The 26483-nt window shown below is 41.5% G+C and overlaps 1 protein-coding gene across 2 annotated transcripts in view; it reads right to left on the minus strand.

Annotated features, from left to right (window-relative positions):
• The window catches only part of Lrp12 (LDL receptor related protein 12), a 73931-nt gene that overhangs the window by 28066 nt on the left and 19382 nt on the right, over positions 1-26483 (minus strand). The window contains exon 2 of one of the 2 annotated variants that reach the window (XM_052161236.1): positions 6693-6749. The exons of the other annotated variant lie outside the window; for it this stretch is intronic. Within the exon in view, the coding sequence (XP_052017196.1) occupies positions 6693-6749 (57 nt within the window). The remainder of the gene's footprint in view (positions 1-6692; positions 6750-26483) is intronic. 2 annotated transcript variants of the gene reach the window in all.

Here is a 26483-nt window from a genome sequence, read left to right on the forward strand (position 1 = left end):
CTGAGATAGCCTTTCTGTTCATATATAACAATTAAATTACTTGGTAGCGTTCGATATAATTTTATAATGATAATAACACATTATTGGATCCACAAAACACCTGTCTTTTCTCCTGTTTATACATAAAGATAAATTTTAAAATCTTCCTCATGAAAAGTTCTTAATTAAAAAATAAAGATATTTAATTATATTTTCATATTCACAATTAAAACTTTATAATTCAGTATTTCACATGCCAATCTGTAGTCATGAATTGAGCAAAAGGACAAGTACATATCTCTTGGGAGTTTTTGAGGAAGAATGTAACAGAAATGAAGACTCTTAGAAGCACAGTGTTCCAAGCCTGGGTACTGGAACCACACCAGTCATAAAGTAGTAATTCCCTCCATCATGGTGAGAGGGAACAGAATAGCAAGTCCTACTTCTCACTCTGTAAAGTCATGAAAGTCAAGTCATTTACTAGTCACTAAACATCATTTCTGGGTCTTTTGTAAACTTACTATCTGGCCTACAATGCTAATGACCTACCACAGACCTACTGTGATAAGACACTGCTGTGTGCAGCCTGCATCCTGTGCTAAGTACTCTCTCTGCACATGCTCATGTCTTCCACTGAGTAGGTTCCTTGAGGCCATTACCTGTTGCGAGGGTTTGTGGTAACTGTGACTTGACAAAACCTATAATCACCTGGAGATGGGCCTCTGGACATGCCTGCGGGGATGATATACATTACATAACTGATGTGACAAGAGTCATCTTAATCATGGGAGGGACCATTCCCTGGGCAGAGGACTTAGACTGAACATGACAGAGAAATCAGGCTGAGTCCACATTCCTCCTTTGCCAGACCTGCTCAAGCTCCTGCTGCCTAGACTTCCCTACCACGATGGACTGCACACTTTAACTGTGAGCTAAGAACACTTTCTCTTTGTAATTTCCTTTAATCAGGGTATTTTATAAAGCAATAGAAAAGTAAGAGACCCCCACTATTCTGGGCATAAGGTCTCTATATCTGTGCTTTAATATATGCAGAATAAAACAAACTCATTACAGATAATCTGAACGTGCATCTGAATGGTCCTAGTTTTTCCTGTTGTAGAAATGTTTATTTTTCATTTTCAAAGTGACTGTACTAACAGGATAAATTAGGACCTAATTAAACGTCCTGAGTAGACTCTGCAGTGTGGACAGCTGGAGCAGGAGCCTGCAGTACCCACGGGGCAGACGGACTTAAGGTGAAGGCTCAACGCACTGGGCAGCGGCACAGACGGCGGGCTTCCCTCTTCTAGGGAGGTTATGCTTGCACTTGACAGCTTCGTGATCGGACCTAATTCTCCTGCATGCGAAGATTTCAGAAACCTTATGCAGCATGGACTTCGTAACCTCCAAATCTAAAATCCAAAATGCTCTAAAATCTAAAAGGTTTTTATTATGATAATAGAATTGGAGCATCCTGGATTTAAGATTTTTGAATTAGAGATGCTTAATTAATAAAGACTACATAAATATTGCAGTTCCAACATTCCAATCTGAAACATTTCACACAAGGAATAACGATGTATTCCTCACTGGCCAAAGTCTTTATGAAACATCCATTTATTCTTTTTAATATGTAATAGGAATAGGTCTTATATGCTGTTCTTCACAGAAGGATGATTTTTATAAGACTAACCTTTAGAAAAAATATTTCACATTAATAATGTTTTACTGTCTTCTGAAATGGAGTATTTTATTGATTTATAAATCCACTTAATTAAAATACACATTGTTATGGATGACTTGTATTGTCCTCAAATTCATTTATTAAAGTCCTAACATCAGTACTTCAGAGTGTCATTGTGGTTTCAGGGAAACTCTCTGATGAGGCAATAAGTTTAAATGATATCACAGGTGGGATGTTATGGTGTAATTTCAGGAGCCGTTAGAACAGATCTAGGGCAGGATACAGTAAGAAGGCGTCTCAAAGCCACAGAGAGAACACTGACGAAACTATCCCTGCCACATCATGGTTTTGGGCTCTGTCCTCCAGGCTCACAAGAAAACACATGTTGTTTAGTGTGTGGTACTTTGATATGGCAGACAGAGCAAACAGTAAGCACATCTAAATGTGTCTGAAATTCCTAAGTAGAGAAAGGCTAAGAGAGAACACATTTTACTTCTTTTACAGTGTGACTTTCTGCTGATGCTTCTCAAATAGGAATTTACTTAAGAGCAAAGGCAACAGTACAAAACAGCCTAGCAGCGTGTCTCAGGCTAACAGAAAAGTAAGACATAATCTAATCCTGATCAGTTGATGTCAAATTTACAATTTGATACTGGATATGTCCAAATTTCTGTAGCTTTTCTTACTGCATATTAATCTGCTCAAGTTGGCAACCAGTATTAAGTAACTGACATACTATAAAATCTTCCAGTAATGAAAATACACTCAAAGGCCAAAGCCAAGCATCCTGCAATGTCACAGCACCCAACACACTCACACACGAGGTCGGATTCCAACCGCAGCTGCCCTTTTAGAAGCTGCCACTGGTCGGATTTCTGTAACAAAGGATATTTACAATTATCTGAAAAAGCTTGTTAAAACACTCCTATATGTTTTTAGCTATATATCAATTAACATTATCTTCATGTGTCAAATAAAATATTACATTGCAAAAGAGTTAAAGCAGCAGATGTTGAGAAACCAGCTACTTTAAATCCATCAATAAAAGCTTTACAATAAAAATGATACTGTTGACACATTATTTTAAAAATATATTTTAATAAAACTATGCTATAGACACATGCTTGCAATAACCTCATTCTTGTTATTTTAAATTGAATTTCCACATTTTAAGGTAATTTCTCTTCTTTAATTTCTAGTACAGTAAATACTGATAGTGATCAAACATATTATATAAACTTTTATTGGACACGATGCTATGCACTAATAATCCCAGTAACAGTCTCACTAAGGCAGGAAGTCTCACTAAGGCAGGTAGGACAGCTTGGGCTACACAGTAAAATCCGGTCAGAAACCACCACCACAACAATGATCCCATGATCTCAGCATGTGAGAGGTGGGGCCGGAGGGGAGTCACCTAGCCACAGCTCCTAAAACAAAGTGTGGGCAACAGAAACCCTGTCCTAACAGACCCATCTACTACTGCAGCAGCAGCAGCAGCAGCAGCAGCAGCAGCAGCAGCAGCAGCAGCAGCAGCAGCATCAGAGTAGAGCTGTAGCTCTGCTCTATTGAGAGACATACGCACCTGACATGCTCAAGGCCCTGGGTTTAATCCCCAGAACTGATAACAAAACAAGAGTCCAAGTTTTCAGTTTTCTTGTCCCCCCTTAAAACTCATATGCTGAACACCTGCTCCCAATATGTGAGGACCAAATCATTTCAAAACTTTTTTTTTTTTTGATTTCTCACATTGGCTCATTTTGTGGGTGGGAAGGAGCACCTGAGCTAAGAGAACGTGCAGTTCAGGGGAAGGGCACATGCAGGGCTGGTTCCCTCCTTCCACCATACGGGATCTTGGAACTGAAGCTGGTGGTACTCGCGTTTACCCAACAACCATGCCGGTGTCCCAGGGACAGTCTTAAAAGAGGGAACTGAGATAAATGGGGATGGCTTCCAAGCCAATAAACGAGTCAACCCAGAGGGAACCAACTCTCACCTCAGTAAGGGCAGGCTAGGGGTTGAGCTATGAAACAGTTCAAACAAGGTGACTGTATCAGGCTAGACTTGGCAAAGGCCTCCTGAGAACAAGTGTCATTGCCTCCATGGCTCCTGAGTCCAGTGGGATTGTGGGTAATACTGCTTTTGCTCCTGAAAGTTTATCAGGATGGCAACATTTCATCATCCATCCTGCCGTTTTCACCAGAGCCATGGCAGCTGCTTCCTCCGTGGTTCTTCACACTCTTTTGACGACCTCCCCAGAGTTCAAAGAAAGTCAGACCCAACAGATGATGACAGTTGACGACTTCCGAGCGAGACTGATGGTGGCCTCGAGAATCCCTGCAGCTGGCACTGCTTTGCTTAAGGAGACCTGCTGTGGCTGTGCCAATGACAGACCCCACCTATTGCTACTTCCTTACACACAGCCTCTGCCCTCCACACAGCAGGTCTTCCTGGAGCACTTCCCCGACCCATACGCTCAGGTAATATGAGCGGCATCCTCTCACTATCCCAGGGAGCCTCTGTCCTGTGCACTGCACCCCTTCGTGTTATAGCCTTCACCTCAACACAGGTTTTATTACCCATCTGTGATCTTTATCAAGGGAGGGCAGGGTGAGCGGGTTTTAAAGAGAAACAACTCCCACGACTGCCAGCCTCTGGCACAAGCAGAAGCACTAGCCTAAGAGTTTAAGGATCTTTCAGGAGCAGAATGCATTGAAAAAGACTACTGGGGAGTGGCCAGACCCAGTGACAGGAGTTCTAGGAAGTCACTAAGAGTTACTACCTTTGACTATTTGTGGTCTATTAGTTTTCCCCTAATTGTAACATTCTACCCTCTAGGTGAGTTCTTAAGACAGAAGGTGGACAACTCAAAATACCTTCAGGAAGTTCCTAAAACTGACCAGATTTACAGAGTAAATAATAAAGGTGGCTGAGGGTCACTCTCAAGACAACTAAAAAGAAAAACAAACAACTCCCAGATGAATGAATCTGCAAAGACTCTGAGAACTGATCAGTTGCCTCAAAGAGACACAAACCAGCCCAGCTGTTTGGAAGAGGTTTAGAATAACTGGAACATCTGGAAAGGACACTCTCCAACCTGAGCAGCTGCCTGCAGGCTATGCAGTGTGCTCCAGGGGCCCAGCTTTGTGAACTGTCACCAGGCTGGGGTGGGCTTTGGTGGTGCAGCTGTCTTTGAGTCATTTCTGCTCCTATAAGCAACCCCTTAGGTCACAACCCTGTAAGAAACCTCATTAAAACCCAACGGCTTCCCGAGGGGGGACTTTGGTGGCATCTGTGCATTGCTCTGTCATGGGCCCCCTGTCTGGGGTGAGTAGACTGCATGTGTGTTCATCTCCCCAGAAGTCTGTCACACAACACTAACAAAGACTCCTCATACAGAGAGCTGAGGGTCCCCATAACCAAGGCTTGCAGTTACTGACACTAAAGGAGTTTTAGTTTGCGTGCTCATGACTTCCATCAGAGTGGCATAGAGCTCCCTACAATACTAGACGGAGTGTCCTTATAAAAGGAAAAGAGACTTTGTGTTTTCCTCTAAGCATTCTTAGAAGGACAGTCAATAGCCCACAGATGGACGAGGAATCGCATTTGTTAGCACCTAACTTTGGACTTCGAGCTTAGCTTGTAGGACTTTGAGGAAGCTGCTGTTACTTAAACCGTCTGCTTACCTTGAACTGCTATGGCAGGCTGAAAGAACCAATATTTGAAAAGAATCCTGAGATAATAATTTTTAAAAACTTCTCAGACCAAAAGCCTTTGGTTATGGAAATTAAAGTATTTATAAACAATGCTATTTCCTTTTGTGAATTGGGAATGTAGTCACAATTCTCATTAGCTGTTAAAAATGGGACACACAGACACAGATCACTTTCAGAACTGAGCTTTTACTGAGCCAGTCAGATGGCCCAGTGTTAGGTCGGAGCGCTGGCTACTCAAGTGAAGCCCTGCGTGCCATGCTGGCCCCGCTGTGGAAGGGGGCTGAGTCCACTGCCTGCGTTTTCACCTCTTCACATGGGCCATATCATACACTAATAAATAAGATGAAATAGAGATCTTAGGTTTTAGTTGAGGTATAGTCAATACACAATTAAAAGCCTATGAAAAAGTGAAATAATTGATCAAACAAGGCTATTTTGATTTCTGGGAGATCAGACATATTTGTGAGTTTAGTGAGCACACAGATAAACCCAGAGCTGGTGATAAATCCATTAACATTGAATACAAAGTCAGAGACACAAAACAAACAGTAAGCTTCTAAGTTTGCTTTATGGGAGAAAAAAACCAAAAGAATTGCAAAATTCATAATAAAAAATCAGTAGGCTGATAAAAATTGCTGTGTAACTTTTAACCACCTAAATCTTATCAATAATATAGGCAAACTCATCATCATTAGTAGTCAGAAACGATTTCAATACATGAAAAATGAATTGTTTTTGATATGCTCATAACTACAGTCAGCAGAGCAAATGCAGTAACAAACTGAAAGTCACGACAACAGTGTAGTCATGGCCTTTGGTAACGAAGCCGTGGCTCAGGTGGGTGAAAACTGGTTCTCTCGCCGACTTCTGAGTTGCAAACACAAGTATGCTAATGGATTGCTACTGGTAACAAACTGTGCACGCAAGTAAACAGCTTTTGTGGAATATCGCTCTAATCTAAAATGTCTAACAAGATACTTCATTTCTAAGTCTAAATTCTAGGGACAACATTCAAAATTAATTTCATTTTTACCCAAGTTTGCATAGAGAGAAAATACTAATTCTACTTGAGCTTTCAGCTTAACTTCCACACGAAAATAATTACATAGTCTGTTTGGGAAAGTATAATCGACCCTTAGGCATGCAATATCACTTTATCTTATGAGAATTTCTCCATGTTCCAGTTCCTTCCTTCCTTATTACATGCTGCAAAAGCAGCAATAATTTTTATAGCCAAATATCACCCCATAAGGTTTTCAATATTTACCATATAAGTCATGCATGAAATTTAAACATTACAAAAGACGACTTACCAGTTGACACTCCTGAAATATGCACATTTTCAGAAAGTTCTGCAAGGGCACCATTTCCTAAAATTAAACATAACGAATAAACTAATTTCCAAGGTACAAGTCATAAAGTTTTCACATTCTTCTTAAAAGAACACTATACATAATGACTTTCAATTATCAGAAACTAAATTTTTATAATAATGTTAAAAGAGTAAGACAAAACATTTGGGAAATTACAATACAGGGCAATATAGAGATCTCATAAATACAGAGAGCTGATTACCACTGAAAAGAACAGCCAACTATTGATCAGCAGGAGCTGAGCGCGCTGTGGAGCAGAGAGACCACTTACTTTGAGGCATCCTGGTCAGAGCCTGTGCCATCAGCCAGTGGTTACTGTGGGAGTGCCCCTAACTAAAGCTCATATTAATGCAAAAGGCACCCCTTTAGGAATTTATTTTGTAAAACACATTTTAATATAAGTTGTTTTCCATCAAATATCACCCTCCCCAAACATTCTGCGGCTTGTGCAGGAGACAAATCCAGGATCTTGAACATGTGGAGCAAATGCTCTACCACAAGGCACATCCCCTGTTCCTTCTTGTACAGATTGCTCGTCAGCTTTGAAGTTTTGTCTTTCTTCACTTATTGTCTAGATCTGAACCACAACAGTCAGGAAGGGCAGAGAAGGATGACCTGTACAATGGAGGCGGGGCAGGGTGAGCTACCTGGGTGACAATCAGAAAGTGAAGCGGAGTTCTTTCTGGTTGAATTAGGAAAAACTGCAACATTATACCTAACAACTTTTCTTCTGTCAGCACACACTTTCCACATACCCTAGAGCAATAGCTACTCATGGCACTGACAGATGAATGAGAGGTGTCATGAGTCCTAAGGTGAAACCACGTCATGGCACGCAGCACTGAACAGCCATTTGCTTTTTTCCGACTGTATAAAGTGCAGAATTGCTACTGAAGAAAATACTAATACTAAGAGCAGCACACTTAGTCAACTCTAGCTCTGCGGACCACAGGAAAAGAACTGCTATATTGCCCTCCGAAACAGCACAGCAGCAGTGAGCACAGGTGCGAGCCGCTGAAGCCACCCGCGAGTCTGGCCCGCTTGCTTTACACTGTGTGGCAACGCCATACACTCACCAGTTCTCTTTTGCCCAGCAAAGTAAATCGTAGGGCCACTAGCAAGCGTACATCCACTTCGTTACCACATACAACTTACTTATTTTAAAGAAGAAGAAACAAAATAAGAAACACATTCAATAAAGCAATTACCATGGTCTGTCAAAAGGCAGCGGACGCTGCCCAAAGCTTTGCGCTCCAGGCCCAGAACCCAAAAGCACAGGAGCTGGAGCGGCAGGGCAAGGCCAGGTTGGTGCAGGCTTCTATGAGGGACATCAACCAACTACAGCGCTGCTTCTGACAGCCTTCTGGGCAAATAGGAAACTGTGGATTTCAGTGTGAGACATACATACGTTATGGTAAGCCTTTTCCCAGGACAGTACACAAGAACAGGCTGAGGAAGACAAGTGGGAGCGTGGGTGAGATGGCCAAGCCTCTAACACCAGCACTGCTGCCTGCTGTGCAGGTGTGCACAGGCTGCCTCAATTCACCCTAACAGGCAAACACATCACAGGGCTGAATGGAACTCCTTAAAGAGGAAAAAAATTGTCTGAGTCTATCAATATTCGAATGTGTAAACTGACAGAGTCTTATAATAAACTAAAATAAGTAGTCAAATAGAGTAAAATTTTGAAAAAATCTCAGAACATTAGAATATGATTTAATTCCAACTTTAAAATCATGTACATATAGCTTACAACGTTCATATTTATATAACCATGCTACATACATACATGTGTATATATAAACCCTGGTAAGTCTAGGGGTATGTAAAACTCCAGGAACAGGGGTCAGAGAGATGAAGTCTGTACACTTAAACAAGGACTGACTTTGTTATATGTACAGGCACAGAGTTCTTGAAAAATGTTATTCAAATTAGATAAAAAATAGAAAAACAAGTGAACAAATATTGCTTATTCCTTATCACTCTGGGGGAATAAAAATGTGTATCTACTCAAGTGGTGAAAAATATGACAATTTCAGAAAAGTATCAATGTTTTTGGAAACATATATGGCTGGCTTTCCATTTATTGTTGGTTGAACACAGTCCTTCTCAGAAGTCAAAAAATGATAATCTCTGTTAAAATCAAACATTTTGTTCATATTACCTTGGATGTTTCTGACTACTCATCAGCTGAACTGGGTAACTTTAGCTTAACTTTTATGGGTAGCTTAACTGGGTAGCTTAACTTTGATGGGTGTACTACCATCAAAAATATTTTAACTAACACATCACCTACATAACATTACTACTTCCATGTCTTTAGTAACAACCCAACAAAAAAGTTTTGGCCCCTCCAACCTCGAGAAATTAATGCCACGGACTATGAATGTGCACACACACACACACACACACACTCCACTAGGTCCTACTCTTGGGATGGGGGAGCTGGAGGAAGAAGCTGGGGTCAGCATGGGATACAGCTGGGTTCAGCTATTTTGAACTCTGGGGACTAGGACTGAACATGAGATAAATGGGGATATTCAGTCTCTATATTCAAATAAAGAGTACTTGGCATGTAAATAAGAAGTATGCAGATACTGGCTCCTAAAGGGCTGGCATTCTCTTGAGAATATTACCCAAAATATATGAAATAAAAGCAAATCATGCAAGTGTCCTACTCAGGAGGGAATGAGAGATGGTCTACCAACAGTAAGGATGGGGTGCCCACTAGTTTCCTGTATCAGCCAATTCAATTGGAAACCACAGACATTGCGAATTGCATAAGAAATGTCAACATATATCTGTAAATGATGCCATTACGGATCTATTTGAAAAATGCAAGACAGCAAACAGAGAGCTGGGGAAAGGTGGGATGTGAAGGGAGCATGTACCCAGAAGAAAATAAACAAAACTAAGACGCTCCCTCAGAGAGCTCCTACCTGGCTATTGCCAGGTAGGTGTGGGGTGGAGCTTACACAAAACCCCAACAGCTCCTCCTATCGGTCACGGCAGTAACAGCAACACGTCAATAAGTTAATGTTAAACAATTAAAAAAAAGCTGCGGGTAAAGGTTAACCAGACTCAGGGACTAGATGTCAGTCTGTGCTGTAAGTCGGAGATTGCCTGGACAAGAGGGACAAATCAGGTGAGCACCCCTGCTGCACAGGTCTCTGCCTGGAGACCTCCTGGACCATGGCATCCAGCAGAGCAGGGACACCTTGTTAGGCCAGCGGAACAGAAACTGGGTTAGAGAGGCAGTAGAAATACTCAGAGCATCATAGAGTGAAACCTTGCAAAAAAAAAAAAAAAAAAAAAAAAAACTACACCCAACACGTGCATCAGGGTCCCCATCTTAGACTAACCTGCATGTGTGTATGGTGAGTCTTCCCAAGGGTCAGATCCAGAGCTGCTACAAGGTAAATGTTAAAAACACTTCTGCATCACCTACTGAAGAAGTTCTTCTCTCTGAGTGTGGAAGAGGTTCAGGTGCAGCGCCCCAGACAAAGGTCCAGGTATTACCAGCACCCAGAATCCTCACAGCAGCGGAAGGGCCGAGTGCTTCACTAAAGTTGCCAGCACATTCACCTTGTGAGACTTCCAGTGAGCTTCCCCAATGGCTTGGTGTCAGGTAAAGCAAGCAAGGCTCTGCCCCCAGCCCCAATGACTTGAGTTCTATCCCTGGCACCCACATCAGGGACAGAGAGAACTGACGCCGGCAGGTTGTCCTCTGAACTCTACAAATGAGTCGAGTTATGAGCCTAATCCTTTCTAATCCTGCTGGCCTAAATCAGCCTAACAAAGCAGCTGCAGCAGCTCCAGACATCACACCCTCAGGAAGGCAGAAAGCCAGCCCCACCATTCCGTTTACAGCAGTTAAAGTCACATGAGCAGCTTTCCACAGCAAAATGGAAGGGAAGGACAGTCCCAGGCCTAGGGGTGAGGGTTAATTTTTCTAAAGCACACTAGGACATGATTAAGTAGAGAAAGGGGATAGCCAGTCGCTGACCAGAGTCAAGCTACAGAACTGCAGCCTCGTTCTCTCAGCTACCCTCCCCTTACCTTAGGACTAACGGAGTTGAGGCTCATTTTCAACTTAACTTCCTCTATTCCTTTATGCATTTACCAAAGGTTTTGCGAAATGGCATAGCCTAATTAAATTAATGCAGTAGTGAAGCTTTGGGGGAATCATGCTAGTGAGAGACCACTTTAAAACTGTGGTCAGTATTCTGCATCCTTTAATGACATAGGAACTTGGGCATTAGCAATGAAAGTCAGAAAAAAGAGGCAAACACTGTCTGGCTCCCGGTAGTTGAACCCCAACAAGGAAAGTGATTTTGTACAAGCCTTTACTTAATAGAACTGTGACAAAGACCTTTCTACAAAGATGAACACACACCAGAGACATTATCTAACTCTGGCAGCTGTTTGGCACATGTGGCTATTGGTCATTTGAAATATGGGCACTGCACCATAACAAGTAAGTTAATTTAATTGTAATTAATTCAACTTTACATTTAAAATAGCCCCTGTGGCCAGTGGCTATGTACCCTTGGTTCTAAATCCGATTACAGAGAAGGCAGAGAACAGGGAACATCTTTAATTATATTACTGAGATATACTTGGCAAACTCCAGGCTGAAAATTGTAAAAAACAATTTCTTTAAAAAATATTTAGTGGTTTACACAAACACCAATCAAACGGCTGTGATTTGAACTTAATAGACTGGAAAAAGCTTTAATGAATGTAAATTTGAACCTAGCTGGATCTTTTAATAAAACTGGGGGAGTTTTATTTAAAAGTAACAATAAACTAAGAGTATTAATAGTTATTTTTAAGAAAAATATTTAGTTATTTATTTGATGTGATCCACTGTCACTCTCTCCACACACACCAGAAAAGAGCATCAGATCCCATGGTTGTGAGCCACCATGTGGTTGCTGGGAATTGAAATCAGGAACTCTAGAAGAGCAAGCAGTCAGTGCTCTTAACCCCTGAGCCATCTCCCCTGCCCATATTAATAGTTATTAAGAATGGAAGCACTTTGCCCTTTAGAGGTGAATTTTAAAATATTAAAATCAGAATAGATAATGCCTCAGGGTAAAAGGATGGAAAAGAATATTTCAAGGAAATAGACCTAAGAAGCAAGCTGGTGTAGCCATTTTAATATCTGACAAAATAGACTTCAATCTAAAACTAACTAGAAGAGATAGGGAAGGATGTTACATACTCAGCAAAGAAAAAAATCCAGCAAGAGGACAACTCTCACCAATGGATCTGTCATCCAGAGAAAAGCTAAGCAGAGAAAGGCTGAAGCTAACTTACATTGTAAACCAAATCCCAACCACAAGAATATACCATCGTTTTAGCATCCCATGGAACTTTCTCCAAAATTGACCATATACTTGAATACAAAGCAAGCCTTAAGAAATAAGATATAAGAAAATTGAAATAAACCCCTGAATCATATCTGACCACCATGCATTAAAGCTGGATATCAACAGAAACTACAGAATGCAGGGATACTCTCTTATGCACTATATAAAATAATTATCTGTCAATAAAAAGTTGATGGACTATTAGCAAAAGGCAGGAGGTAGAAAGTGGGAGTTCCTGTAGAGAGAGGAGAACTCTGGGAGATAGTCAGGTGCAGGAAGACTCACCCTAGACTTAGAATAAGTCTGATATACGAAGCTGAGTAGAGGTGAACTAACCATGGCAGACATGTATAAAACTCTAAATAAAAAACTTCAAACTGAATCCTATAACTCTTTCACCATGATCAAGTAGGCTTTTCCCCAGAGATGCATGGATGGTTCAACATACATAAATTGATAAATGCAATCTACCATATAAGCAAACTGAAAGACAAAAACCACATGATCATCTCATTAAATAAAGAAAAGGCCTTTACCAAAATCTAACACCCATTCATGATAAAAGTCCTAGAGAGATTAGCAATACAACAGACATTCTTAAACATAAATAAAGGTACTTTCCAGCAAGCCTATACATAGCCAACATCAACTTAAATGGGGAAAACCTCAAAGCAATTCCACTAAAATCACAAAAAGAATAGGTATGTCCATATCTATTCAATATAGTAAAAAAATCTTAGGTAGAATAAAACTACAACTGAAGCCCAAGGGAATACAAACTGGAATGAAGTCAAAATACCTTTATTTGCATGTGGATGATATGATTCTATACGTAAGTGACCCTAAAAATTCTACTGGGAAAATACCACTGCTGATAGCACTTTCAGCAGCTGGATACAAAATTAACTCACAGAAATTAAAGTGTTCCTATATACAAATGACAGACTGAGGAAAACATCAGGGAAACGCCCTTTACAAGAGCCACAAATATTATACAATGTCATGGGGTAACCTGTATGACAAGAATTTCAAGTCTTTGAAAAAAGAAACTGAAAAACATTTGAGAAGATGGAAAGATCTCCCATGCTCATGGATTGGCAGGATTAAAACATGGCCATCTGAACAACAGCAGTCTACAGACTCAGTGCAATCCCCATTAAAATTCCAGCAGAATTCTTTACAAACTTTGAAACAATTTCAGCTTCATGTGGAAGCACACACATACCAAACAAACAGAAAAAACTACCAGTGCAGTTAGAATAATCCTGAATAAACCAGAAATATACACTGGAAGAAAGACATCTTCAACAAATGGTGCTGTTCAAACCGACTGTCTGCATGTAGAAGAATCCAAACAGATCCATACTTATCACCCTGCAAAAAACTCAAGCCCATATGGGTCAAAGACCTCAGCATAAAACCAGAGAGGCTGAAGAGAAAGGAGGGAGTAGCCTTGAACTCATTTGGCACAGGAAAAGACTTTATGATCAGAACATCAATAGCACAGGCATTAAGACCAACAACTAACATACAGGCCTCATGAAACTCAAAGACCTCCATATGATAAGACACCATCATTCAAAGTGGCAGACTAAATCGGAAGATTTTTACCAACTACACAGCTGATAAAGGGCTTACATCCAAAATATATAAAGAACTCCAAAAATTAGATATTAAGAAAACAGCACGAAGAGTGGAGTACTGATCAACACAGAATTCTCAAGAGGAAACTCAAATGGCTGAGAAACACTTAAATGTTTAACATACTTAGCCATCTGGGAAACACAAATCAAAACTACCCAGATTTTATCTTACATCAATTGGAATGGCTAAAAGCAATAAAACAAGGGGCAGCTTATGGTGGTGAGGATGTGGAGCAAAGGGATCATGCATGCGTTGCTAGTGGGACTGCAAACTTGTGCAGCCACTACTGAAACCAGTGTGGTGGTTCCTTAGGAAAGTGGGAACTGGTCTATCTCAAGTTGCAACGATACCACTTGTGGTGGTTTGAACAGGTTTGGGGCCCACAGACTCATGTTTGAAGGCTTGGTCCACAGGGAGTAGCATTATTAGGAGGTGTGGTCTTATTGGAGAATGTGTGACAGACATTGTTAGAGGAAGTGTGTCGCTGTGGAGGCGGGGCTTTGGGGTCTTAAATGCTCAAGCCATGCCCAGTATAAAAAAAACAAAAAAAAAAACAAAAAAAAACAAAAAAAAACCCAAAAAACAAAAAACAAAAAAAAAAAACAAACCTCTAGTTTCCTCCTGCTACCTTTGGATCAAGATGTCGAAGTCTCTGCTTCTTCAGCACCATGTCTGCCTGCACGATGCCATACTCCCCACATGAAGATAAAAGACTAAACCTCTGAAAACCCCTGAAACCTCTGAAACCATAAGCTAGCCCCAATTAAATGTTTTATTTTATAAGAATTGCTGTGGTCACAGTGTTTCTTTAGAGCAATGGAAATCCTAACTAAGACCCCACTCTTGGGCATATAGGATGCTTCATCCTACTATAGAGACACTTGCTCCATCATGTTCATTGGAGCTCTACTCATAATAGCGAGAAATATAAATCTAGATGTCCCTCAACAGAGGGGTGGATAAAGAAAATGTGGTATATTTATACTCAGTTATTAAAAAAAACAAAATAAAGAAATTTGCAGGTAAATATATATATTAGGAAAACCTCATCCTGTAAGGTATCCCAGACTCAGAAAGACAAATACAGTATGTATTTGTATTTGTTTTCACGTGGATATTAGCTATTAAGTCAATGATACTGCCAAGCTACAATCCATAGAACCATGGAGATTATGTATAGATTAAGGGAATAGTGGAAGAGATAGATCTCCCTGGGAAAGGCAAATAGAATTATTATAGATGGATGGGGTGGAGGAACTGGACAGGAAGGATCAAGTGCGGAGTGGGGGGAAGAAGGTGATGAGGGAGACAGCTAAAATCAAGGGGCATTTGAGGGGTGATATGGAAACCTAATACAGTAGAAGTTTCCTAAAATATATACATATATGAAAGTGATCTAAATGAAATCACCAAATAGGGGAGAGAGAATCCCACTTGGCAATCTCTTGTCACCAAATGAAGCTTCTAGTACCAGGAATTGCTAACATCTAATTGAATTGTTGGCTAAAAGAGTCCCATGGGAATCCAAAAAACCAAATTATCAGTGGATACAAAGACAAATAATTAGAATCTAGTTAGGGATTATACTGGTTTAGTAAAGTAGTGATTGCTGGTTCTCTTCCAAGATCCATGACTTCCCAAACCCTGGGTTTGGGCTACGTTTCCCTATGACTGCACCCTCAGAATAGTCATGCCATGCTGGTCATCACTGCGGCCCATAGGCACTCCTGGGTAGGACCGGTGGGTGCTTCCCTCTTTTGGAAGTATACACGGCACTTGTTGGTCCCATAGAAGCTAGTTCTCCGGGAGGAGACTTTCAGTTCAGTTGTAGCTCAGGAGTGCCTAGGCTGTGTGTCAGAAGTGCATGGGATTGGAAGTCTCTTGAACAACCCCGACGACTCAAAAGGGTTGGTGCGGCTTTTTGTTTTTTTAATGTTAGATAATATTTTGTTCTTGGAGGGTACATTGTCAGCCAAGATACGAAACTTTCATTTAAACTATCTGTATGCTTATACACCAGCATATCCGTATTATAGGTACTTTTAGGTAGATAGTTAACAGTATGATCCTTCTGACGTTTATGCATAAGCCCCACTGAGACTTGTGTTAACCTCTGTGAGAAGACAGGCAGCCTCAGCGAGAAGCACTCAAACCCTGGACGCGGAGTGCTCAACTCCGACATGCTGCACACTGACCCGACCATTACTTCTTTAAAGAAAACACTGGGAAAGGACAGGCAAATGCATACTTGCCTTTGCACTACCAATGAGTCTTCACACTAAACCGTTACGTGGTCTGCTAGAAAGAGCAGTCTGATGGGGAAAGTCTTTTTGCTTGTGACACAGGACAGTACTGAGGTGTGTGTGTGCAGAGCAGACACATCACTTCTCAGAGCCACCCTGAACCCCGGCTTTCTGCTAAGTGAAGTTCTATGGTCTGAGCCCTAATCTAGGCATCCTCTAAAGAGGAAAGAAGTATCAGAGAGTTTTCTCTTAACATGTGCACAGAGAAGATATGTGAGAGGACACAGGAAGAGATGCTTCAGCAGAAACTTTCATCTGGCATCGTCTAAACCTCAAACTTCCACCATCCACAACTGCAGAAAAACCAATATCTGTTGTTAAGTACAGTTGGTGACATTCTGATGTGGTGGTTTAAACAAACTAATATCTACACTTTCCCCAGATATAATTGACCAGATAAAAGTTTATGGCTTCTCTACAAATGTGTAAAGAATTTAGTGCAATATTCTGGGGAAAGGTTTCCTAGTATCTTATAAAAACATGTTGGGCTTGAAGAGACAGCTCAGTGGTTAAGAGCAAAGGCTGCTCTCCCAGAGGATCCAGGTTCAATCCCCAGAACCCACATGGCAGCTCACAACTGTCTCTAATTCCAGTTCCTGGAGATCCAACAGTCTCACACAGACACACATGCAAGCAAAACACCAATAACTGTATTCTTAAAATGCCTATCCCCTCCAAAAAGTTCAGATTAGATTTTTTTATTTCATATACTTACTAGTAGTAGCCTACAATTATTTAATTTCTACAATTTTCTAATTTAAGTCATCTGTAACAAATTTTTATGAACTGGTCAGACTATATCTGTCACTTAAAATAATCATAGTAATAATAATAATAATAGTACTTAAAAATTAGTATACTTATTTATAGTATTACTTTTATGGAAAAAGATACCTTAGGTATTCTTATTGTACTATTTTAGTAAGATTTTGTTGGAAATACCTTAAAAAGAATGATCTGGGGCTGGAAAGAGAGCTCAGTAGTTAGTGTCAGGTGCCATTCTTGGAGGGCACTTGAGTTCATGTCCCAGAACCCATGCTGGTGGTTCACTACTGCCTGTAAGGCTAGCTCCAGGAGGATCTGATCCTCTGGCTACCACGGGCACCTGCACTAACATCAACTAGCACACATGAGCAAGCACACACAGGCACCCACAGGCACACACACACACACACACACACACACACACACACACACACACACACACACACCTGAAAACAGAGGCCATCTTTATGATGACAGTAAGTTATCTGAAGTGAAAAGGCTAAGCACTGCGAGCCCCCAGTCTCCATAAAGCGACTCACACCCAGCGAGAACACAAAAGGCTTTATGGCTTCTGATGCTAAGCATCTCGGTGAGCACTCATGCAGATAGAAATAATTCTCATTCTAAAATTAGCTTGAACCACTGGTATAAGAACTCATAATAAACAAGAAAAGGAATTTAAGAAGATCCATGTTCAATGGCTCCTACCTGTCACTCCTGTGATTTACAAACAGTAAGGTCTTCGGGGAGTCAGAATTCCAAGAAAGTCTCATAAATTATACATTACATTACGTCCATTAACAGCTCTACTGGAACACATTCCATATATCATAAAATCATTTAAAAGTATATAGTCAGTGATTTTTTTTAAAAGTATATTCAGTAAGGTATGCAACCAAAACCACTTTCTAAGGTCTGAATATTTTCATCATCCCCCAAAGAAAGCTCTTCTGTGCTGAGCTGAGTCCCTAACAACATCCCATCCGTCCTCTAACTCTATGGACTACCTACTCTAGTCAAACACACGAAAGCTGCATGTTCCTTTTCTGCTCCCTTCTCTGTGTGTCTCAGCAACAGTCATTCATCAGTGGAAGATGGGGCAGTCTCCACTTCTGTGAGGGCACGTTCATGACTCTCCTGTGTATAAGCAAAGAACACAATTGGTGGGTATATGGAAACACAGTGTTTACCATTCTGAGGTATAACCAAACTGCTTTCCAAAGGGCTGTAGTGGTCTATGTTCCCACCAGTCAAGTATGAAGAACTGGTGTCATTACATCTTTGCTCGGCCTTGTGATAAACCACCTTTGTGAGTGTGTATGTGCTTCATGTACTGTGTGTGTTGGTGTGTATGTCTGTGCATGTGGACATTCATGTAGAGGATATAGTGTCCCCCACATTATAGAGTCAGGCTCTCCCACAAAAGCAGAGGGCTGCCATTTATTTTAGCTGGTAGCTCTCAGAGCTCTCAGTTCCTGCCTGTCTGTCTCCCAATGCTAGTGACTGACATGTACAACCATGCCTGGCTTTTTATGTGGGTGCCAGGAACTTAAACTTAGATCCTTCTGCTTGCAAAACAAATACTCTTATCCCCTGAGTCTTCTCTATCCGCCTTTTAAGTCATCCTCCTGGATGTAAAGTGCTATCCTCTCACTAGGCTTTGCATTTCTCTAATGAATAATCAACCAGTCAGTCAGTCAGTCAGTCAGTCAGTCAGTCAGTCAGTCAGTCAATCAACCAACCAATCAACCACCCCTCACCCTGCTGGCTCTCCTTCTAACCTAAGAAAAGCCTAGTGATAGTTCTGGGAATGAACTTTTACAAACTATTTACCAATCACTTATGAAACTGAAGTACAGAGAAAAGGTAAGACATGTTTTAGAAACCAGCTGGGTTAATGTCTAATTTATTTGAAAAACAATTCCATGGATTTCAAGAGGACTACTGGTATGTTGTGACAGGTAAATATGAGCTGCAGCCAGCACTACAAACATTTCCAGGCCCTAAAGGCGCTCTCTGGTTGTCCTTTGCAGCCAGTTCCCACTCCACACCCCTCAAGTGAAAAGCTGACCACCAACATTTAGGCAATGTTGTGTACTGTACTACACTGTGATATATCATTACATCTGCCTCCTGAAGTTATAAGGATAATATTACCCTCATGTTATAGATAAGGAAAATATCCCAAGGTGAGTAACGCACCCAAGATCCTTCAGCTGGTAAGTGACAGGGCCAGGTGAAATTCTCATCTACATAATCTCAACATTAAAAATATTTCTTTTTAACCCTCCCTTCACACCTACTGTCAAGGTATGGGTAGACAGGTTGGCTTTTATTCTCAGTATGTTTCTAAGTTTGGCTTGTTAAACATGTATTACTTTCCTAACTAGTTTGTTGAATACATGAATATGAATGCTCTTTTTCTAAAGATAAAATCCTGTTGTTATGCAGTTGTAAATTTTTCTTTAAGACACCCAGTGATACCCTCTTTTATAGTACTGGGTTTAAGACATTCAGCGATACCCTCGTTTATAGTACTGGGTCATTTTTTACAACTTCTATACATGAGAGCCAGCAACAGTGAGACTAGCAGGTGGCCACAGCCTTCTCGTGTTTGCTGACATCACTAACAACATTTTGACATTTACACATAATGAATGAAAAAACTAGAAAAAGTGCTGTCTTTGTGATAAAGATGTGATGTATAATATATTAGGATGTAGAAAACCTACTTTCAAGAGACAGAATAATCTTTAAAAATCACTACTTTGAAGTATACTTTTTAACACTTAAAAGAAACTACCAAATTATTAAAATAATAACATTTGCATATTTTTTCATGCTCAAAAGCCTAATTTTGTTTCTAGTCCTTGCCTACCTCTAACAAGGGGGTCCACACAAGAGTTAAACAGACAGGACTACCAATAACACATAATAAACACCTCATCCTCAAAAACATCCCAGTTTTTTTTTTATTTTCTCTATTTACATTTCAAATGTTATCCCCTTTCCTGCTTTTCCTTCCAAAAACCCCCTATCCCATCTCCCCTCTCCCCCTACTCACCAACCCATCCACTCCCTCTACCCTGTCCTGGCATTCCCCTATACTGGGGCTTCCAGGCTTCTCAGGACCAAGGTCTCTCCTCCTTTTGATGACCAACAAATGATGCTTGAGCTTCATTTTGTCTGTGAATTGCATCTTGGGTATTCCAAGCTTCTGGGATAATATCCACTTATCAGTGAGTACATACCATGTGTGTTCTTTTGTGATTGGGTTACCTCACTCAGGATGATATTTTCTAGTTCCATCCATCTGCCTAAGAACTTCATGAGTTCATTGTTTTTAAATAGCTGAGTAGTACTCCAATGTTCAACATCCTTAATCATCAGGGAAATGCAAATCAAAAAAACCCTGAGATTCCACCTCCCACCAGTCAGAATGGCTAAGATCAAAAACTCAGGAGACAGCAGGTGCTGGCAAGGATGTGGACAAAGAGGAACACTCCTCCATTGTTAGTAGGACTGCAAACTGGATCAACCACTCTGAAAATCAGTCTTGTGGTTCCTCAGAAAATTGGACATAGCACTACCTGAGGACCCAGCTATACCACTCCTGGGCATATATACCCAGAAGATGCTCCAACATGTAATAAGGATCCACTATGTTCCTAGCAGCCATATTTATAATAGCCAGAGGCTGGAAAGAACCCAGCTGCCCCTCCAAGGAGGAATGGCTGTAGAGACTGTGGTATGCTGATCCGTTTCTGACAGCCACGGAAGCTTACCCACAGAAGCTCATGGTTTCTGTCTGGACACTCAGTGCTGCTGTCTCATCTGTTAATGATGCCAAACTCAGCTCCATCTCCCGGCCCTTGAAACCCACATTAGTTCTTTATTATTTTCTTCAAGGTTTCAACCAACCTTCTTAACCAAAACTCTTAGTAAATTACGAATACTCTTGCCAACTAGTCAGGGATCTTTAGGCAAACTATACAGTTCTTTCCTTTTCCAGAAATTTTTTTAATTTGTTGCTATGGTTTGAATGTGGTCAGAACATCCCCATGTTCTGAGCGCTCAGTCCCAAGGCTATGGTGTCCGTAAGGATGTCATGTGGCCCAGTTCTTGGCTTTCTGGTGTAGTAAACAGCACTGCTCCCACTCCTGCTGCCACATGGAGACACTGCCAAGCCGTCCCTGCTACGATGGACTCAAACCGCCTGAAACCCCAGGTAAATTAAGTATTTTCCCCACTACGTCATTCCTGTTGGATTATTCTGTCAGTGACGAGAAGCAACCAGCACAGAAAAAGATGGGAGTGCTACAGTAATAAACCGAATGGTATGATCCTTAGACCGCAGACCTGGTTTACAGGAGGAATGTGGAAGTCTTGAGATATAGATTAAAGAAGCTTTACAAAACTGTAACCTCCTATAGTGGAAGACCAGAGAACCAGTAAATACTGTGCTCATGAGGTTTCATGAGAAGAAATGACTGAAAGGAATGAGAGCTGATCTGTGCTGCAGCCTGGCAAAGCATCTGCCTACATTTTGTCCCTGTGTAACAGCAGACCTTCAAAGGAAAGAAATGCATGGACTATCTACCTGGCAGTGGGAATGTCAAGGCTGTTTGACACTGAAGCTGTGGAGTAGTTAGTGCTTGCTGCTTTTAGCCACTTTTACAGTGGGAATCATATACCAAAAAGCAGAGTAGGAAATGTGCTGTCTGGACAGGAAAGGAGTGCAAATAATTTTTAAAGTTGTTAACAAAGCAAGTTTGGAGAAAGTAGCAGTTGGAAACTGAGTATCAACTAAGACAACTGGGAGGGTTCCTTGATCAAAACTCTTCCCATCAAAAGCTCAAGGTGTGAAAGCACAAACTCGGAGAGAAGAGCATCTGACAAGAGAGCTTTGCCGGCATCTTGCCGGCGAAGGGCCACACAGGAAGTCGTCCTCCCACATGAGGTCGACTCCCAGACACCCAGACCCCTCCGTTCTCGTGGCTATTCTCAAGCTGGCAGCACAGCTTGGCCTTGTTCATGACGCTAGCTTTGAAGAAATGTAGGAGTTACAGAGTCATTATGTTTACACCGAGGTTCCAGAAAGACCAGACAAGTGTGTAATAGGGTCAGATTCTCTTGAGAGATCCCCTAGGAAGCTATGTGGGAAGTTTAGTGGGTGAGCATTAAGTTGCAATAAAAACCCCAGCACATTGGGAATTCCAGAAATAAGAACTCAAACTTTTCTAAGATTGAAGGCAAACCAAGAGACAAGCCATGTCAGCTCCAGGTAGCAGGACCTGGGGCAGGGCTAGTGAAGCCTACTGCAGCTCAGAAGGTGCCCCATGCACCTGAGATGGTAGACACGGTGTAGGATTTAATGCTTGCTTCACCCTCCTAGGTTTCAGTCTTGCTTTGGCCTCATTTTTTCTGGCTATGACCCCATTTCAGAATGGGCAGTTTTCCTCTGTGCCATTGCATATTATATTACACATTATATTATATATAACTTTCTTTTGATTTTGTGGGGGTTCGAAGATAAAAGTTTGCTTCCACTCTCAAAGATATTTCAGATTGTTAAACAACACTGAAAATCTTGAGAATATGGGGACATTTGATGCAGGACTAGACACATTTTGATTATGAGATAGCTATAAATCTTTGGGCCCTCCAGACAGGATGTTAGGTCTGAATCTGAAATTTCCTCTTCTCCTCGAGGCTCTTGTTTAGACACTTGGTCCCCAGCTTTCAACAGCACTTAAAGGTCGTGGAATTACCTGCAGATAAGGCCTGGCTGGTAGAGGTGGGGCAGGTGGCTAAGAGGGAGATCTCCAAGGGGATCACCTTGTCTCCAGTCTAGCTGTTTCTCACTCCTGGCACTGGGAACAGTTGCACACTCACTTCCACTGTCAGACAGAGAGCCACTGCCATCTGACCCAGAGCTGAAAGCAAATTGTTCCTATTTTGTCACAGTAAGAAAAATAACACCTATGTTTAGGTTCAAGCACTCCATGTTAAGAGTTCTTAAGTCTCACTACGACAGGACAGGAACCTTTCCTGAGACACACATTTTTCCTGACTGCCAGCCCTCACTGGGTGCTTATATCACACAAATCAGTGCAGTTGGTACTTTGTGCTCACTGTTCTAAAGTTTACAGCATCCTCAGAAGCAGGTACTATCCTTGGTTCTATAACTGCAGAGAATTGACACTCAGAAAAGTTTAGAGTTCTTCACAGCTGCCCCAGGAGAGGCTGCAATGACTGAGGTTTCTGCTTGTTTTTAACACTTACTGACCAAAGTAATGGGCTTTAATATGATAATTGTAGTAAATCCAATGTAAACTTATTCCAGACTAGTTTACAAATAAATGAGACCCAGACTCTGGTTGTTTTATTTGGCTTTGACAATTTCTGGAGAATGACCCCTAATCTACTTTTCTAACTGCTGGCCTGGCTACCTCCCCAGTGGTGTACCCCAATACTCGCTGTTTCTTCTGACCATCTCTCTGGCTTCCTCCTTCTCCTGGTCTCTCCTCTCCACCTCCAACCAGGTAACTCAAAACCCACCTACCTCTAATCCCTCCAGTAATTGGCTGTAGCCAGTGTTATTTAACCAATAGTTTTAAATTAAGGAACAAGGTTTACACAACAAAAGACCTTCTGGCACAGAATTTAGCATCACAATACATAGCAACAGCAAACCTCAACAACACTCCCCACACATACACAATGGCACACATACACTAGCTGTACCCTCGCTCCCTCAGACTTTCATGCCCCCAAACTCCTTCCCTCAGAGAAAATATTGATATATATATATATATCTGGAACTGGCCTTCAATTAACATGATCATTTCTAGTTCCATCTTCCTGTGAAGAACAATTTTGTTCTTTATAGATAAATAAAAATGCTACGTTATTCATCTATTCATCTGCTTACTGACGTCTAGGCTGACAGTGTAAAGATAAACACAGATCTATAGGACCTGGCTGTAGGGGAGGGGTTCTAATGCTTTGTTTTAATTTGGCTCCCCAATTCACATGGGAATCTACATGTCCAGATGCTGAGGGTCCCTGTCCTCAACTGGTTTTTGGTTGATCCCTAAAGAGCCAGTGGCCAATGGCTGGGCAGGGTGAAAGGGGCGGGACTTTTAGATTTTCCTGACAAAGGCTGAGGGGGAGAAGAGAAGAGGCCGCCATGGGAGGGGCATAGGAAGGACCATGCCATGACAAAAACGCAGAAAGATCAGACTTAAAGGCCGGCCGACATGTAAGGACCCAGGGGCCACGACCCTGACTGGGTCACGGGTGGCAGAGGTAGAGATTTAGCAAGTATTAATTCAAGAATGCTGGAGGGAGTGTGTGCTAGCTGTGGGGTAGTTTGGAAATACCCAGTCATTGAGCTGGTCAAGGCAAGACATATCAAAATTAAGCTGATATGTGTGTGTGTGTGTGTGTGTGTGTGTGTGTGTGTGTGTGTGTTCATTAGCAAATCCAGAGAGCTCTGGTGGATGGCTAGAAGCGCAATCACCCACCAGGAGGGAGCTCAAAGCTATATAACTATTCGCCACTGTACAGCCTTACATCCTTCTGGATATATGCTAGGCGCGTGTAACTATATTATGTTGGTGATGACTGGATGGTGGCTATATTATGTTGGTAGTGACTGGATGAACTCACATCCCCGCCAAGTGTCTAAGTGTTCCTTGTCACTAGCATCCCTGCCACAACTCCTCTCTGGAGCCCCTGATGGCAGCCATTCTGACTGGTGAGATGGAGTCTCCTTGCTTTTGATTTTCATTTCCCTGGTGGCTTAAGAGGTTAGACATCTTTCTTGCGTTTACTGGCTACTTATACTTTTTCATTTTCAAATCATCTGTGGTTAATTCGTTGACTGGGCTCCCTCCAAAGGGTGTGATTTCTTCTTACATTTTGATTGCTCCTCTGTCACACAACAGCTGAGGAGATCCCCCATTCTTCCCCTGTGTCTTTTCACTGAGCAGTTCCTCTTTGGCTGGGAGATGCTTATCAGTTTCATGCAACCTTGTGTCAATTCTAGTTATTTCCTGGGCTACTGTAATCCTTCTCAGAAAATACTTGTTTATAGCACTACAGCCTGGAGTATTTCTTCTAAGTTTCCTTTAGCTGTTTCAAATCAGGTTTTGTATTACTGTCTTGGGTCCAGCTTGAGTTGACTTTTGTACAGGGTGAAGGCTAAGAATCCAGTTTCAGTGAACATATGGATAATTAGCTTTCCTGGCACCACTTATTACAGAGACTATTTTCCCCCATGTATGCTTCTGTCAAGAACCAGAAGATTGTTGCTACATGTGTCTGATTTGGGGTTTTCTATTCTATTTCAACGTCTCCATGTCTGGGCTGTTGCCAGCACCACTGTTATTTTTATCTTTACCCTAAAGAGTCTTTATTTTGCTACTGTGCCTTAATATTATCTACACAAGTCAAGCGTGAGACTGAAATTCTCCACATGCCCTCAAACCTTCCCCTTACATCTCATTGTGAATGGTGCTACCGTCTCCTACTTTTCCAAACAGAAACCCCCTTCTCCTCAGGTAGTACACAGAGTTCTCTTCATTCTTCGCACTCTTCATCTTCATCTTTCTGCACTGAATATAAGTTTCACACAGATAAAGCACAGAACAGTTCCTGTTCTCATTAGACAGGCAAGGGATACCTGCTAAGTGTGGGAGAAACCAAGTCAGCCCATAAGCTGGCTTCCTGTTTCCGATCTCGCCGCCTTCTGACTCCTGGCACTGTTTTCATCCTCTCCTCTGGACTACTACAGACCCGCAGTAGTAAAGGCCCGTCTCACATGAATCTTTAAGAAACGTTTCAATTTGCATTTCCCTAATGACTAATGGTGTTGAACATTTCTTAAGGTGCTTCTCAGCCATTCGAAGTTCTTCAGGTGAAAATTCTTTGTTTAGCTCTGTACCCCATTTTTTAATAGGGTTATTTGGTTCTCTGGAGTCTAACTTCTTGAGTTCTTTGTATATATTGGATATTAGCCCTCTGTCAGATATAGGGAATGGCTAATATTAAAAACTCAGGAGGCAGCAGGTGTTGGTGAGAATGTGGAAAAAGAGGAACACTCCTCCTCTGCTGGTGGGAATGCAAGTTGGTATAACCACTCTGGAAATCAGTCTGGTGGTTCCTCAGAAAACTGGGCATGACATTTCCGGAGGACCCTGCTATACCACTCCTGGGCATATACCCAAAGGATCCCCCAGCATGCAGTAAGGACACATGTTCCACTATGTTCATAGCAGCTTTATTTATAATAGCCAGAAGCTGGAAAGAACCCAGATGTCCCTCAATGGAGGATGGATACAGAAAATGTGGTATATTTACACAATGATATACTACTCAACAATTACAATGAATTCATGAAATTCTTAGGTAAGTGGTTGGAACTGGAAAGTATCATCCTAAGTGAGGTAACTCATTCACAAAAGAACACACACGGAATGCAGTCACTGATAAGTAGATATTAGCCCAGAAGCTCTGAATACCCAAGACATAAGTCACATATCAAATCATTCCCAAGAAGAAGGAAGGAGAGGGCCCTGATCCTGGCTTGATTCAGCATTGTAGGGGAATACCAGGGCAGAGAAGTAGGAGGGGGTTGA

Source organism: Apodemus sylvaticus, chromosome 17 (assembly GCF_947179515.1).
Source record: "Apodemus sylvaticus chromosome 17, mApoSyl1.1, whole genome shotgun sequence".
Classification (NCBI taxonomy): domain Eukaryota; kingdom Metazoa; phylum Chordata; class Mammalia; order Rodentia; family Muridae; genus Apodemus; species Apodemus sylvaticus.